Source organism: Budorcas taxicolor, chromosome 15, assembly GCF_023091745.1.
Source record: "Budorcas taxicolor isolate Tak-1 chromosome 15, Takin1.1, whole genome shotgun sequence".
In the NCBI taxonomy this organism is placed as follows: Eukaryota; Metazoa; Chordata; class Mammalia; order Artiodactyla; family Bovidae; genus Budorcas; species Budorcas taxicolor.
The window spans coordinates 61,840,198-61,857,456 of record NC_068924.1 but is presented as its reverse complement, the minus strand read 5'-3'; the positions used below and the strand labels follow the sequence as shown (position 1 = coordinate 61,857,456).

The 17,259-nt window shown below is 37.4% G+C and overlaps 1 protein-coding gene across 1 annotated transcript in view; it reads left to right on the top strand.

Annotated features, from left to right (window-relative positions):
- The first annotated feature begins 548 nt into the window (after positions 1-548).
- The window catches only part of CSTF3 (cleavage stimulation factor subunit 3), a 66,390-nt gene continuing 49,679 nt past the window's right edge, over positions 549-17,259 (top strand). Inside the window, exons 1-3 of the mRNA XM_052652686.1 lie at positions 549-703; positions 16,927-17,028; positions 17,151-17,246. Coding sequence (XP_052508646.1) covers positions 677-703; positions 16,927-17,028; positions 17,151-17,246 — 225 coding nt within the window. The 5' untranslated portion in view covers positions 549-676. The remainder of the gene's footprint in view (positions 704-16,926; positions 17,029-17,150; positions 17,247-17,259) is intronic.

Here is a 17,259-nt window from a genome sequence, read left to right as displayed (position 1 = left end):
AAGCACCTTAGCTGAGACCATAGAAAACTCTACAGATTCATCTCTAAAATATCGACTCAATGGACATGAGTTTGAACAAGCTCCAGGTGACAGTGAAGGACAGGGAAGCCTGGCTTGCTGCAGTACACAGGGTTGCAAAGAATCGGACATGACTGAGGGACGGAACAAGAAATTTAACACTAAGCACTGATCCATAAGATGGCCAGTTTGCCTGAACTGAACCGATTTCAGGCTTTAACAGTTAAGAGCCCGGCTCCGCAGATTGACAATTAAACTGCAAAAGGCGTAGAAGCCTCCAAGAGAAACAGTTTCCCGCCTCCCAGCCGGTTGCAGCTCGCTGAAGAAGAGCCTCGCCAGTGCAGGGCTGTGACGTCAGTACAGGCCCTAGGCCCGCCCCCTGGGGTCTTTCTGCTTCTGCGCGGTTGAGTAACCTAGGAGTTTGCGCGCTTAGCTCTGCCCAGCGCCCCGGAAGTTAATGCAGAAGCCACACCCCCTACTCGGCCGGCCGGGACGGAGCCATTTTAATTCATATCTGAGTGGGCGGTGGCGATTCGTGTTGGCCGTCTGGCTCCGCAGGGCAGGGGGCAACTTTACTGGTTTGGGGTGGTTTTTAGTTTAATTTTTCTTTTCTAGCTTGGCATCGCGGGCCAGTTCGTAATTCTAATCGGCTGAGGCCATGTCAGGAGACGGAGCCACGGAGCAGGTGAGGAAGGAGAGTGGTGGGGCCTCGTGGCGACCTCTTCTCTCCACGTCTCTGTTCGTCCGAGTACTCCAGCCATATTCGCTTGAGGAAGGAATCAGGGGTCTAATGAATCCCAAGGGCTGGGTACAGAAGTACGGTGGGAATGGGGAGCGAGATCTGACTGAGATTTGAAACTCTTTTGGCTTCTCTTAGGGGTTGATATGAACAAATATTTGATTTAGACAATAGCTGGGAAACTACTTCGTCCTGTTTAGGTTTATGGGACTTAGCTGGTGAGATTCTTTCCTTTAATGCCATTTCGGTGTTTCAGTTCAGTTCAGGAATTGATGATTTTAACGTGTACTCGCTGTTTTCGAAAAACTTGACAGTGTTCTCTCCAACCGCCTTTCCGATATACACCGTACCCAGAAACTGGTTACTAGTTTGAGAAATAATTTGAGATGAAACTGATCTGAAGAAATAAATTCTCGCCAGAGCGAATGAGGGAGGAAGCAGTTTAGGAGTAGAGGATCGTTATGCCAAGTTGGGAATTTTGTGGCTTTCTCCCGCTCCCTCCCTTAGCATTTCATTTTCGTTTTTCCAACGACACAGATAATTGTAAAATTTGATAAATCAGAAATGAGAAGTCCGATATGGACACTGTAAATAAAAACAGCTGTTTTAGTACTGGATATGTGACATATAAGTATTACAAAATTCAGGTTTTTTTGTTAAATGATTTGTTCCTTTTGCTTTTTATTCAGAATTTTGTAGGATAGGGTTTACCTTTTAGCTTGAAAGAGGAAACTGATATTTTATGAAAGATGTCAGGTGTTTTTTTTTTCGATTTATGTTCAGTATGTTTAGGTAAATGGTTTTTAAAATGGAGGCTAGATAGACTGCAGATTTCAAGTTCGAGTTCCTGAAATTTCCCATTGCCATAGCAACGAAATACACTTACGTTTCCGTTTTTCAAGTGCCCGGCTTGTGGAGTGGGAAGTGTTCTTGGAGGTTGACAGAGATGAGGCAAGATTGGAATGTTTCTATTGAATAGAATAGAGTGACTGTAAATTTTATTGTCGTTAAAGTTTGGATAAACTGAATTTTGTGTTTGCTCGTCGACAAATTTCTGTCCTGAAATTTTCACAGTATTTACATTTTACATCCTGTTAGAATGCCCCAGATTGCAGTCTTTAAATTGTTACGTCACGTGTGTTTACATATACTACCCTTTTTCTGGGTTCCTGTTTTGTCACCTGCAAATGGAGGAGGAGTAATGTACTAAGGTTTTCATTGAAAGTTTCACGAATTCATTGTTAATTCTTAAATTTATCAAATTGTAAACACACAGAATTGGTGCCATGACCTTTTCAACTCGGAACTGTGGTGTTTTAAGTGGGAGAGAAAGTGGTAATTTTTTGAAAAAAGTTTCACCCGTTAGTTTTATGTGTCAAGTTTAGGACATAAAGAAAAGTGCAGTGCATGCCTATAGTACAGTTCTTCACCTAGAATCGACAGTTGTTGAGTGTTTGCCATATTTGCTTTATATCTTGTACATAATTTATTTGAAAGTAAGTCAACACATATTCAGCCCCCCTTATTTCAGCTTCTCATACAGTATAAGGACCTTAATGCTATTTTATAACCATTATACCATTTCCCATCTAAGAAAATAGTATACCGTATCACTTCTAAAAATTAGTCCATATTCAAATTTCCTCAGTTTCTCCAGAAGGCAGTGTGATTCATAGGGTTTTATTATATTAAAAATCAGAATCTATAATGTAGGTTACTTGCATCATTTGATTATGTCTCTTGAATAGTCCCTCTATTTTTTGTCCCCTAGGATATTTACTGTCTATTCGAAGAATCCAGAACAGTTCTCTTGTAGAACTTCTCATTTTCTGTCTGGGTTTATTTGATCTGTGTGTGTGAGGTATCATTTAACTTGTTCTTTCATCTTCTGTATTTCCTGGAAATTAACAGTTATGTCTAAACTCAGAGCTTTGATAATATTCAGGTTAAATATTTTTGTGTATAATATAGCATCGCATCAAAAGGCACTTCATGCTAGGTTATTCCACTGTTAGCAATGGTTTAAGTTTGTTCACTTGGTTAGGGTAATGACTGCTGGGTCTTTTCATTGTAAAAGATTATTTCCCCCTTTGCAGTTAGTAATCTGTGGGTCGATAACTGTGTTCCTCAATAACCTTTTATCTAGTTATTTATTGTCAATCGATAATCCTTGAATAAATAACTTATTTCCTTGGAAATGGCAAGTGGTGATTTTTTTAATTCTATTCTGTCTCTACTTATACTTTTCCTCAAAGACGAAATTCCTGTTTTCTTTTACCCTCCTTTTAAAAAATTGAATATTGCTGTGGATTCATGGTGTTTTCTGAATTTACTATGATAAATTCAGCTATAGCTTTTTTTTTTTTTTTAATGCTTAACTTGTCCTAACTTTTATGGTGCTTCCTATATATTTTTCCCATCAGTCTGTAAGACATTTTTGGACATCTGATGACCAACAAAGAATTATCTTCATATAATCTTTTGAATTTTTTAAAGATACATTTCAAACATGGAAGAAAAAAGAATAGTATATGATGCTTCTATTACAGAGCTTTGTCACAGCTAAACCTGTTTTCTCCATACCTTCACTTACTCTTCCCACCTCCATTTGTTGTTGTTATTTAGTCAATAAATCATGTCTGACTCTTTTGCAATCCCATAGATTGTAGCCTGCCACTCTTCTCTGTCCTTGGGATTACCCAACCAGGAAGACTGGAGTGAGTTGCCATTTCCTTTTCCTGGGGATCTTCCCAACCCAGGGATCGAAACCACATTTCCTACTTGGCAGGTGGATTCTTTACCACTGAGCCACCTGGGAAGCCCCCCACCTCCATTACTTTGAAGCAAATCCCAGATATGATATTATTCAAATTTTAACTGGAATAGTGGTTACACAATACCTTGAAGGGTGACATGATCAAAAATATGAATCAGTTAGCTTGCTTGATGTGTAAGACAACAGTCAATGAAAATTTAGGGGGAAATTGAGTGATGATGGACAAGGGGGAAAAAAAAAGACTAAACAAAACTTGAAGAAGAATGAGAAAAAGATCAAAACCACTCTGAATCATGGGTTTGCTTTGGAAAGATGCCAAGGGGTTTCCCTCCTTCGGGATATGAATTGTAGATTTCTTTTAGCTGTTTTAGCATTGAAACTCAAAAAAATGATAATTTGTTCAGTAAACCTGGTAATATTTTAGATTTGTTATTCAGTAATATAGATGGTCATTTCTTGGTATTGAACCTCTGGATTTGTGCTCTGTGAAAGAGAGAAATGATTGTAAATAAGCAAAATCAAGAGTGAGGTTTATTGTGTGTGTTGTTTTTTTTTTTTTTTAACTCTTGTAAGGATGTTCTATTTTACATTTAGAGTGCTGTTTAAATTACTTTGCAGTGTTGGTGGGTATTCTGGAGCCTCTTGTTTACTGTTTTTGCCAGTTTAGTCATGACAGAACCACATGCATATAGATTTTCCCCTTGACAAAAGCACATCTGGTTCCCCTGTGGAATTATGGCTCTATTTTTATCTTGTACATTTTTTCTAACTGCTTGATTCAACTTTTGATCTCATTCTTTACACCATTTTACCTTGTGCGCCACCTCTACAGCATTTAATAGGCTATTTAGAGTTTGTTCACTGAGTTTTGAATTGAAAGGGCTGCCTTACTCATTATTCACCTTAAAAACCTAGATTACTGTTTTGGTAATTAAAGGTGAAGTGGATAAATTTTTGCACTCAAGCCATATGCTATATGTTACAAAATTTTATAGAATTGTATCTTTTGGGAAGACAGGTGCTTATGATTACTGATAATACAAAGTAAAGTATTTTGGACATAAGAGTGAATGGTTTCTAAAGTTTTGTTGACCAACAGAAAAAGAGGAAGCGAGAGATGTATTTGGCCAAGTCAATTCCGATGAAACTTAAGTCCCTAAACTTCTGATTCTACAGTTTTGTCTTTCAGAAATAAGATTTCAGTTTTCAAACAATTCATAGCCTATCCTAGAGTTAGGAAGGCATGACGTATAAAAAGAATGATCTTTACTTTGGGGGCGGGGGGGGGGGAAGAATTATGTGACTTGAAGAAGCTCAAATTAATTGCTAATAAAGTTCATAACAAAGCAGAGAATTCAGGGCCATAAAAGTGTTTTGGTTTTGGTGAAAAATAAGTTTAGGAAGATATAGTAAATATGAGAAATATGTGTTCTATTTTGTACTTATTAGGAAAGAAAGATAAAACTGAAACCCGATTTATTTTGTTGAGTAACGATTAGTATCTAGTAGTGGTTAAAAGGAAATAGTGCCTATTTTAAACCTGAGTGGATGTGTGTGAAGGTTAGAAGAGGAAGGGAAAAGGCCAAGAATATATGTTATAATGATAGTCTTCTCTTTGGATACAATTATTTTTTTCTGTTTTTAACAAAATCTTTCTGTAATAGCCTTTTCTAACTTTCCGCTGTCCTATTTTAAGTGATACTTGGTGTAACAGTTTTGCACAGGCAAGTTTGATTTGATCTTATTGTTAATATTTCTTGAGGAAATTTACTGTATAGGATATTCTATCCGCCAGTAATTGTTCCTCGGAGAGATAGATCTGTGTTTACAGTACTGGTTTTCCCGAGAAGTACAACAGAGGGAGGTTGTGTTAGATGAGATTGCATTCCCTCTTCCTTAGGAACACGGAAATTTGCATCCTAGATAGGCCTTGCAGAATGGTAAAATCTATTCAGATGTTTGTATCTATTAAGTGGATGATTGCAAAAAAAACAATAGTTTTCAACTATTCTGCCTTTATCTCTAAATCTTTATTCTTTTTTAGACAAGACCTAGTTGTGAATTTGAGTCTTCTTGTTTATAATGGATAGTTGGTAATGGTGTGAGGTTGATTTTAAAAGAGATTTTAGTTGGGCAAATGTTTAACCTAATTTAGATTAATGGATAGTTTAGGATAGGCAGTAAATATTTATTAAAACCCAAAAGGTAAAACTATTCTTAATTCTTGTCTTTTTAGTGTTTCACTTAGTTTATCAAATAAATTAATATTTTGGTCCCTCCTGAACAAAAGAAGCTGCATTTTTCACATTCTAAAAGATTAAGATTTTTATGTATAAAACAAATACTTCAATGCTGTTTGTTTTCTAGGGAATGAATAAACAAATTTAAGAAGCAAGTATGATAAGTATAATTATTTGGACCAATAACTATTAGGCTGCTTTTTCTAAGTTTTTGAAATGGTTGTACGTTTAGTAGATTTAAGTTTTTGAAAGATTTGAAGGGATTATATGCAGGATATATATTCAGATTTGTTCACTGAAAACATCTTGTAGTTTTGTCGCGCTGGTAAAGGAACATAGGACTAAGCTGGCATCCAGTACTAATGTCACCTGTCAGATAAAATGCCTTAGGCATATGAATTGGCTTAGTTACTTCTTGAATAGTCTTGCAGAGTACTACTCTAGTCTAGTTTTGATTTTGAAAAAAGACTACCAAGAGAAACTTAAGAGTTGAAAAGTTTCGTATTTGCAGTTTTCTTAATATTTTAACAACAACAACAAAAGGAATGACTTAGGTCTGATTCTGCTTTATTTTTGAAGAAACTAACATTTGGGGAAACACGTATTTACAGAACAGATGAATTAGGTGGTGTTTCTCAAAGTGGAGTCAGTGGTCCATTGTATCATATTCACTTAGGTGCTTCATTATTGCCTGTATGTCAAGTTTAGATATATTGTAATAGATTCTGTAGGTGAGACTGAATATCTTCATTGGAAATAAGTATCACAGTGATTTTTATGTACATGAGTTTGTAAACCACTTAGGATAGGGATTGAAGATACTTGGACCTTCAAAGTTGGTTTTGAATACATTGATAAAATAAATGGAGCAAAACATTGCAGATTATACACATGGACATCACCAGATGGTCAACACCGAAATCAGATTGATAATATTCTTTGCAGCCAAAGATGGAGGAGCTCTATACAGTCAGCAAAAACAAGACCAGGAGCTGCCTGTGGCTCAGATCATGAACTCCTTACTGCCAAATTCAGACTTAAATTGAGGAAAGTAGGGAAAACCACTAGACCATTCAGGTATGACCTAAATCTAATCCCTTATGATTACAGTGGAAGTGAGAAATAGATTTAAGGGACTAGATCTGATAGAGTGCATGATGAACTATGGACGGAGGTTCGTGACATTGTACAGGAGACAGGGATCAAGACCATCCCCATGAAAAAGAAATGCAAAAAAGGAAAATGGCTGTCTGGGGAGGCCTTACAAGTAGCTGTGAAAAGAAGAGAGGCGAAACACAAAGGAGAAAGGGAAAGATATAAGCATCTGAATGCAGAGTTCCAAAGAATAGCAAGGAGTGGTAAGAAAGCCTTCCTCAGCGATCAGTGCAAAGAAATAGAGGAAAACAACAGAAAGGGAAAGACTAGAGATCTCTTCAAGAAAATTAGAGATCCCAAGGGAACATTTCATGCAAAGATGGGCTCGATAGGACAGAAATGGTATGGACCTAACGATATTAAGAAGAGGTGGCAAGAATACACAGAAGAACTGTACAAGAAAGATCTTCACAACCCAGATAATCATGATGGTGTGATCACTCACCTAGAGCCAGACATCCTGGAATGTGAAGTCAGGTGGGCCTTAGAAAGCATCACTATGAACAAAGCTAGTGGAGATGATGGAATTCCAGTTGAGCTATTTCAAATCCTGAAAGATGATGCTGTGAAAGTGCTGCACTCAATATGCCAGCAAATTTGGAAAACTCAGCAGTGGCCACAGGACTGGAAAAGGTCAGTTTTCATTCCAATCCCAAAGAAAGGCAATGCCAAAGAATGCTCAAACTACTGCACAGTTGCACTCATCTCACATGCTAGTAAAGTAATGCTCAAAATTCTCCAAGCCAGGCTTCAGCAATACGTGAACCGTGAACTTCCTGATGTTCAAGCTGGTTTTAGAAAAGGCAGAGGAACCAGAGATCAAATTGCCAACATCTGCTGGATCATGGAAAAAGCAAGAGAGTTCCAGAAAAACATCTATTTCTGCTTTATTGACTATGCCAAAGCCTTTGACTGTGTGGATCACAATCAACTGTGGAAAATTCTGAGAGAGATGAGAATACCAGACCACCTGACCTGCCTCTTGAGAAACCTATATGCAGGTCAGAAAGCACCAGTTAGAACTGGACATGGAACAACAGACTGGTTCCAAATAGGAAAAGGAGTACGTCAAGGCTGTATATTGTCACCCTGGTTATTTAACTTCCATGCAGAGTACATCATGAGAAACGCTGGGCTGGAAGAAGCACAAGCTGGAATCAAGATTGCCGGGAGAAATATCAATAACCTCAGATATGCAGATGACACCACCCTTATGGCATTAATATAATAATCCGTCACTTCTCCATACCCCACCCTATTAACAGCCACCTAATATAAATTAAACTATTGTATAGACAGTGGTTTGCAGCCTCAGTTTCCCAGAAGCTATGTGGCATGTCCATGACATGTGACAATTGTAAGAAAAGATTATTAAAAATGCTGCTGCTTTTTCAGACTACATAATTGTAGGTTTTGGTCATCAAAAATAATATATTGCAGCAGATTGAAAGCAGAAGCCAGATACTAAAGAGATCACAAAAATGTAAAACAGTGCCATCGTTTTCACTAATTTGTTGTTGTTGAAGTTTTAATTTCTAGTATTATAGACTTGACCCACATTTTATAAAATGTCTCTAGTTCCTCAGTTGTAAGAGTGCAAAGTGATTATAAGAAGTTTGAGAACCATTAATATAATGCCTGGAACCTGGGAGACAATGTTGTAAGTTCTGTTTCTCTGAGTTAGCTTCCCATAGCAAAAAGAAGGTAAAAAGACAGTCAACCGAAGGGTAGAAAATTTTTGTAAACTATCCAGTAATGAACTAATAGCTATAATATGTAGAAACACATGCAGTGCAATAACCAAAAAAAAAAACCCCTCAAAAACGGCAAGGAATCTGGAAAGACATTAACTATATACAAATAGCCAATAAAAACATGAAAAGTGTTGAACTTCATTAACCATCAGTGAAATAAAGAGAAAACTACAATGAGAAACCACTCTGCTGCTGCTGCTGCTAAGTCACTCTACTGTCTTTTAAAATCATCAAAAAGAATACCGAGTGTTGGTGAGAATGTAAGAAAAATTGGAGCCCTTTTGCTGGTAGAACTGTAAAATGGTTCAGTCACTTTGGAAAACAGTCTGACAGTTCTTCAAAGTGTTATGTAGTTTGCTTTATGGCCTAACAATGTCACTTCTGGGTATACACCTAAGTAAAAAGAAAATACAAAAGGAACTCCACTCAAAAACTAGAAATAATCCAAATGTCCATCGAGTGATTAATATAATGTGGGATATCCATTCAGTGCAATATTTGGCACCGGAAAGTACTGATATGAAGACATGAAGTTTGAAAACATGCAAAGTGGAAGTCAGAAACAAAACACATTGTGTTATTTACATGAAATGCCTACACATTTATGGAAACAGTAGATTGATGGTTGCATGGGCCTAGGCGGATTGGGAAATGGGAATGCCAATTAATGGGTATGGGTTTTTATTTAGGGTGATAAAAATGTTCTAAAATTTATTGTGATAGTAAATATACTAAATTTAAGCATTGAATTTTACACTTTAAATGGGTGAGTTGTATGGAATTTGATTGTCTCAATAAAGCTGTTAAAAATAAAAAAGGTCAAACATGTATAATGTATCCTACCTCCATACTTTAAGTCAGTTATCCATGGGGGAATTCTTCAGAGAGAAGTTGGTATTTTAGCAATACTCTTCAACTAGAAAAACTGTTCATAGAACAGATACTCAGGTAGTTCCTCAGCAACATGTTTGCCCTATACAAAAAAGTCTGTCATCTGCTTCACAAGTTCTTCTGTTTTTGTACCCATTTGAAATAGTATATGTTATAATTTTTCTGATTTTTAAAATTGTGCATTTCAAAGCAGCTCCCAGTGTCACCCCCTAGTACCATTAAATGTGCATGCATTGGGAACTGAACTAGTCCAGCTTTTGTTCTGTTCATTTGATTTGGGGCCCATCCTACTCCCCATTAACATCTCCCTAAAGGATGATAATAGGATTACAGGTATTCCAAAGACAAGCTGGATTTTGATAGTTTCTTTATAGTTGTTTTGGGGACATGTAAACATGAGACAGCTGTTTGGCTATAACTAGACAGAGTTCTCACCTCATTCCATTACAAATGGGCACCAGAAACGTGAAAAGTTTTCTTAAAGTGACCTATTTCTCAGATCTGGTGACAGATTCAGGAAATAATATTGGGTTGGCCAGAACAGGTTTTTCTGTAAGGTGTTGTGGAAAATGACAAATGAACTTTTTGGCCAACCCAGTAATACAACTCTGCTCTTTATGAAGCCTCAGTATACTTGTTGATTCTAGAAAACTTCCATTTTCATTTGCTCAACAGCAAATATAGTAACCAGACCACAAAACAAAAATGTTATACTCTTGGTTACCCAGCTGGTTCATATCTGTGACAATGAATGACTTCTTATTGTGAGAAATGTGGCCTTTAACTACTAGAGGATACTGGGCCATTTTAGTTATCTTTTATTAATTAATTCAGTTGATAGAGAATTATATATATAGATTCTTTTACAAACATTTGACTACATCCTTGTCCAGAGCAAAACATTTACCATTGTAAGAGATTCTGCAAAGAGCTGATTCATAGTTCTGCCAGATTTAACTGGACTTTGGGCAGATTCATATAATTTAATTATATTTTTTATTATAGAATGGGATTATTGGTTACTTAACAAGGAGTGGTGATTAAGGCCTAACATAGTAGGTGCTCAATAAATGTTTTGTTTGTTTTACTTTTGATCCATCATCCTTTCCTTGGGCTTCTTAGTCCATGGTAACTCCTTCCTCCAGGTGTCTGTTGATAGTTTTTGGTGTTCCATGAACTTGAATGGGCAAAATAAAGCTTTTTTCACTAATTTCTAACTGAAATCAAGCCTTCTATTATGAGTGTGGGCAAGAAACCATGCTAGTACTGTTAGCAACAGCTATGTGACTGGGACAGAAGTATTCACAGTGCTATTAGCACTCATCAGTAGACTCACTAGATTTTATTTCATGTGATAAGTATTTGTTACTATGTAAAACTTTAAGATATTTAGATAATTATATTTCAGTATAATTGAATCCTACGAAGTTTATTTTGTATATTTGAGAACATTATCCTGAGAAAGTTCCCATGGACATCACTAGCAAGAAGGTACAGTGGTACCAAAAAAACACAGTTTGGAACTGCTTGTTGTTTAGTTGCTAAATCGTGTCTGACTCTTGTGACCCCCTGGACTGTAGCCCACCAGTCTCTCTGTCCAAGGGATTTACCAGGCAAGAATACTGGAGTGGGTTGCCCATCTCCTGCATTGGCAGGTAGATTCTTTACCACTGAGCCAGAGCCCTTACTTTCAACTCAGGCTGCACATTGGAACCACCTGGTTCTGTGTGCCACTTGGTGCTGTCATGTCTGGCTCTTTCGAACTCTGTGGACTGTAGCTTGCCACGCTCCATCTGTCCATGGAATTCTCCAGGCAAGAATACTGGAGTGGGCTGCCATTCCCTTCTCCAGGGAATCTTCCCAACCCAGGGGTCGAACCTGCATCCCTTACGTCTGAATTGGACCTGAAGAGTTTTTTAAAAATAGTGACAGTTCAGGTTCATTCCTAGAGATTATTTCAAATGATCTAGAGTGAGACTTGAGTATCTTTTTAAATGCTCTTTACCCATGGTGATTCTGATGTGCTGCCAGGGTTGAGAATCACTAAATGAATGGCTCATTTTATTTCATAAGGAGACATTTATCCTTGCTGCAGTTATGCTGGTCAGATATTAGATGCCATCTTCTGAGTTTCTCTGTTCTGCAGATTATGGTATGTGGTGGTGGTCAGTCACTAAGTTGTGTCCAACTCTTTGCAACCCCATGAGCTGCAGCACTCCAGACTGCTGTCTTTCACTATCTCCCAGTTTGGTGAAATTCATGTTCGTTGAGTTGGTGATGCTATCCAACCATCTCATCTGCTGCCCTCTTCTCTGTTTGCCTTCAGTCTTTCCCAGTATCAGAGTCTTTTCCAGTGAGTTGGCTCTTTGCATCAAGTAACCAAAGTGTTGGAGCTTCAGCTTCAACATCAATCCTTTCAATGAGTATTCAGGGTTGATTTCCTTTAGAATTGACTGGTTTGATCTCCTTGCTACTCAGGGGACTCGCAAGAGTCTTCTCCAGCACCACAGTCAAAAGCATCAATTCCTTGGCGCTCAGCCTTCTTTATGGTTCAACTCTCATATCTGTACATGACTGCTAGAAAAACCATAGCTTTAACTATGTGGACCTTTGTTGACAAAGTGATATCTCTGCTTTTCAATATGCTGTCTGGTTTGTCATAGCTTTTCTTCCAAGGAACAGGTGTCTTTTACTTTTATGGCTGCAGTCACTGTCAACAGTGATTTTGGAGTCCAAAAAAATAAAATCTGCCACTGCTTCCACTTCTCCCCTTTTATTTGCCATGAAGTGATAGGACTGGATGCCACGATCTTAGTTTTTTGAATGTTGAGTTTTAAGCCAGCTTTTTCATTCTCCACTCTCACCCTTATCAAGAAGCTCTTTAGTTCCTCTTCATACTCTGCCTGTAGAATGGTATCATCTGCATATCTGAGGTTGATATTTCTCTTGGCAATCTTGATTCCAGCTTGTGATTCATCAGCCAGGCATTTCACATGATGTACTCTGCATATAAGTATAGTATACATTATCTAATTTGGTAGGTTAATTTTGAAGACGTGAATTTGAATGATTTGGCCTCCCATCAGACTGCTTTGATATACTAATTGTTCTTGTTAGTAGCGTTGATTAGCTTAGCTGGTTTTTAGGTCGTAATTTAAAAGTTCTGTATCATATTTACTTCTTATTTTATCATTAATATTTTATGATTTATATCTTATAAATCCTCATTTATTTTAAAATATTTTAAAAATTTGTTTTGTCAGGAAGTAAACTGAAAGTCTTTGTTTTGTCGTATCCCAGGTGCCCCTTAAACAATGCACATACTAGGCACTGAGGAAATATTCTTCAGGTGCACAATAAAATTTCGAACAGCAGAGAGTATGTATACAATGTGTAAAGTACACTTGTATGTGGGGGGTGTGTCTCCCCAGCCACCCCTACTTTTTTTTAAACTGCTATTATGTCCCATGTTGCTGTTTATAGACCTGCCTTGTTTGTTCTTTTTGGTGGTTACAAATTCCATAATTTATTTAACCAGTTTTTTAAAAATGATTATTTAAATTATTTCTAGTCTTGCACAGCAACAAACAGCCACATAGCTGAGTATTCTGTGCACATCTTTGTACACATGTGGAGTAGGCTAAGTGACCAGAACTGGAATGCAGGGTCAGATATTCGTGTTAAATTTTGGTCAGTATTACTGCTTGCTCCTGCCAACAGTTTGAGAATGTCTTTTTCTACATATCTTGACCAGTTCAGTCAGTCAGTTGAGTCACTTAGTCGTGTCTGACTCTTTGTGACCCCATGGACTGAAGCATGCCAGGCTTCCCTGTCCATTACCAACTCCTGGAGCTTGCTCAGACTCGTGTCGATCAAGTCGGTGATGCCATCCAACCACCTTATTCTGTCGTCCCTTTCTGCTCCTGCCTTCAGTCTTTCCCAGCATCAGGGTCTTTTCCAGTGAGTCAGTTCTTTGCATCAGGTGGCCAAAGTACTGGAGTTTCAGCTTCAGCATCAGTCCTTCCAATGAATATTCAGGACTGATTTCCTTTAGGATGGACTGGTTTGATTTGAGAGGATCTTTGCCAGTGCAGTGTTAATTATAAAACACCTTTGATCTCTTATGGCTTATATCTGTTTTTTTCCCAAGTGTTTAAAGTTCATTGATCTTTTTCTATGAGCTGTTTGACTACTTTGCCCATTTGCTTCTTGAGTTTCTAATGTTTTAGTGACTAGATGTTATATTAATAAATTTAATATTTTGCCATATGTGCTGGGGATATTTTTTCAAGTTCATCTTTTCACTTTCATTGTGATACTTTTCCCCATGCACAACTGTAAATAAACTTTACGAATTAAGTTTACTCTTTTCAAAGGCTTTTAAAGAGCATTCCCACACAAAGATAAATTTCAGTACATTTTCTGATGGTTCTTTCTTGTGTTTTTGTTTTTAATGTTTTTTATTTGTCTGAAATTAACTTGATAGAATGGTTAAAATTGGGATTCAGCTTTTATTGACTTTGTAGTTGTTCTAAGATAGTTATTCTAGCATCATGCATTGAATAACCCAACATTCTGATTTCAAATATCACCCTTATTTGCTAATTTTCCATGTATCCTCTTTCTGAACCATCCTGATCCAGTGATTGGTTTATCACCATTGCAGAACTCTTTTATTCTGTATCATGTTTAGTATATGAGTGGGGCCAGTGGTTTTCCTTTATTAAACTTTTCCAGTTTTAGTTTCTTGAGCAAGCTTCTGAAAGCTCTTGTATATTAGTTCAGTTCAGTTCAGTTCAGTCGCTCAGTCGTGTCCGACTTTTTGCGACCCCATGAGTCGCAGCACACCAGGCCTCCCTGTCCATCACCATCTCCCAGAGTTCACTCAAACTCACGTCCATCGAGTCCGTGATGCCATCCAGCCATCTCATCCTGGGTCATCCCCTTCTCCTCCTGCCCCCAATCTCTCCTAGCATCAGAGTCTTTTTCCAATGAGTCAGCCCTTCGCATGAGGTGTCCAAAGAACTGGAGCTTCAGCTTTAGCATCATTCCTTCCAAAGAAATCCCAGGGTTGATCTCCTTCAGAATGGACTGGTTGGATCTCCTTGCAGTCCAGGGGACCCTCAAGAGTCTTCTCTAACACCACAGTTGAAACGCATCCATTCTTGGGCGCTCAGCCTACTTCACAGTCCAACTCTCACATCCATACATGACCACAGGAAAAACCATAGCCTTGACTAGGTGGACCTTAGTCGGCAAAGTAATGTCTCTGCTTTTGAATATACTATCTAGGTTGGTCATTAACTTTTCCTCCAAGGACTAAGCGTCTTAATTTCATGGCTGCAGTCACCATCTGCAGTGATTTTGGAGCCCCCAAAAATAAAGTCTGACACTGTTTCTACTGTTTCCCTCTCTATTTCCCATCCATCATGAGAAACGCTGGACTGGAAGAAACACAAGCTGGAATCAAGATTGCCAGGAGAAATATCAATAACCTCAGATATGCAGATGACACCACCCTTATGGCAGAAAGTGAAGAGGAGCTAAAAAGCCTCTTGATAAAAGTGAAAGAGGAGAGTGAAAAAGTTGGCTTAAAGCTCAACATTCAGAATATGAAGATGTGTATTAGTAGGACATCATAATTTTGATAGAAAATCACATTAGTCTTTTAAAACACATTTTCCTTTCTAAATGTGTACTTAACAGTGGTGGAAACTTGATTTATTCCAAAGGAAAGTGTACTTCTTCCAGGTTTTTTTTCCCACTTAAACACGACTTAAAATTTTTTTCCCCAACTGATATTTTGACAGAATTGCTTGGTGATGTATTAAGTGCCACTGAGGAAGGTGAGGGGGGAAGAGATGTTAGAGGCAGTGCTTCCCTCTCTTTCCTTTCTTGAATATTACTAATATTTATTGCTACATTGGGCTTCCTTGGTGGCTAAGATGGTAAAAGAATCCACCTGCAATGTGGGAGACCTGGGTTCAATCCCTGGGTTAGGAAGATCCCCTGGAGGAGGGCATGGCAACCCACTCCAGTATTCGAATCCCCATGGACAGAGGTCCTTGGCGGGCTATAGCCCATGGGGTCACAAAAAGTTGAACTTGACAGCACAGCGCAGCATTGCTGTATTATAATTTCAGGAAGTCCTCCCACAAAGGCAGAACAAAACTTCATGCAAATTTATCTGGCCTATTTTGTATCAGTTTCTTTTTGTGGTACAAAATAATGTGAACGACAATTTGAAGAGTAATACTTGTATTTATGCCACAGGTTCTGGCTACTTTTTTAGGTATTGACTTTAAGATTGTATTTCTATAATAAAAATAAAACCACCTTTCATTAAAGAGTTTAGAAAATACTGAGAAAGGGGAGAAAGTCAGCTGTCCATCTACCACACATCACCCAGACATGACTACTAACTATGTTACAGTCTTTTCAGTCTCTTTCATTGTAGATTTCTTTAATAGTTTTTGTATACAGTTTGTAAGTACAGTTTCATATACAGTTAGCTGTATATACAGTTTGTAAATCATACTTTTAAAACTTTTACGTCAAAATAAAGTTTTCATGTCGTTTCATGCTTTTTCGTTGTGATTCAGGGTGAATTCTCTATAGCAGTGTTTCTTAGTGTTGGTCCAGGGGCTTTGTGGGTTCCTAAGACTTTGATCTGTGAATTCATACTGTTTCATAATAGATTTAAGACATTATTTGCCTATTTCACTTTTAATTCTCATGAGTGTACAGTGGAATTTTTACATGATTTGATACTGCAGTAGGTTGAGTTCAGAAGCATACGTGAAAATCCAGCTGCATTTTAAAGCCTGCCATATTTATTATACACAGATTTGCAAATATATGTCACAAGGATAATCATCTAAATGAATTTTTAAAGTTATTTTTCATTAAATTGTATTTATGTTAATATGTAAATACTTTTATTATTATTTGTATGTTAATAAATATCTAACCTTGTCTCAGTTTTAATTTCTAACATGGTAAATACTGAAATAACCTACCTAAACAAAAACTCTTTGGTGTACTCATTTTTTAGAGTATAAAAGGGGTCCGAGTCTAAAAAGTTGGAGAACTGCTGCCGTGTTTTATTTCATAAAAAAAGAGATGGCTTTATTTAAATTTTAAAATGTTTTAATTTTTAGTTATGTGTCCATTTGAATTTGTTATTATGCAAATGATTTAGGTTACAGAAAATGAAGGCTTCTTTTATAAGAGGACGTTTTCATGCTTCTTATTGTGATACTGCATCTGGGGACTAACATATTGTGCTTGAATTAAATTAGTCCTGAGATTTTTAAAACAGTAACTTGAGTTCATTATTTTTCTTCCCCCTAGGCAGCTGAGTATGTCCCAGAGAAGGTGAAGAAAGCCGAAAAGAAATTAGAAGAGAATCCTTATGACCTTGACGCTTGGAGCATTCTCATTCGAGAGGCACAGGTTTAGTGATATAGGATTACATTTCCTTCTCTATGGGTCCAATCACACTACTTGGTTCTGCAGTAAATAATATTTTCATAATCCTAACATTGTAAATGCTGTTTATTGGTTTTCAATTTTAGAATCAACCTATAGACAAAGCACGGAAGACTTATGAACGTCTTGTTGCCCAGTTCCCCAGTTCTGGCAGATTCTGGAAACTGTACATTGAAGCAGAGGTTAATATTTTAT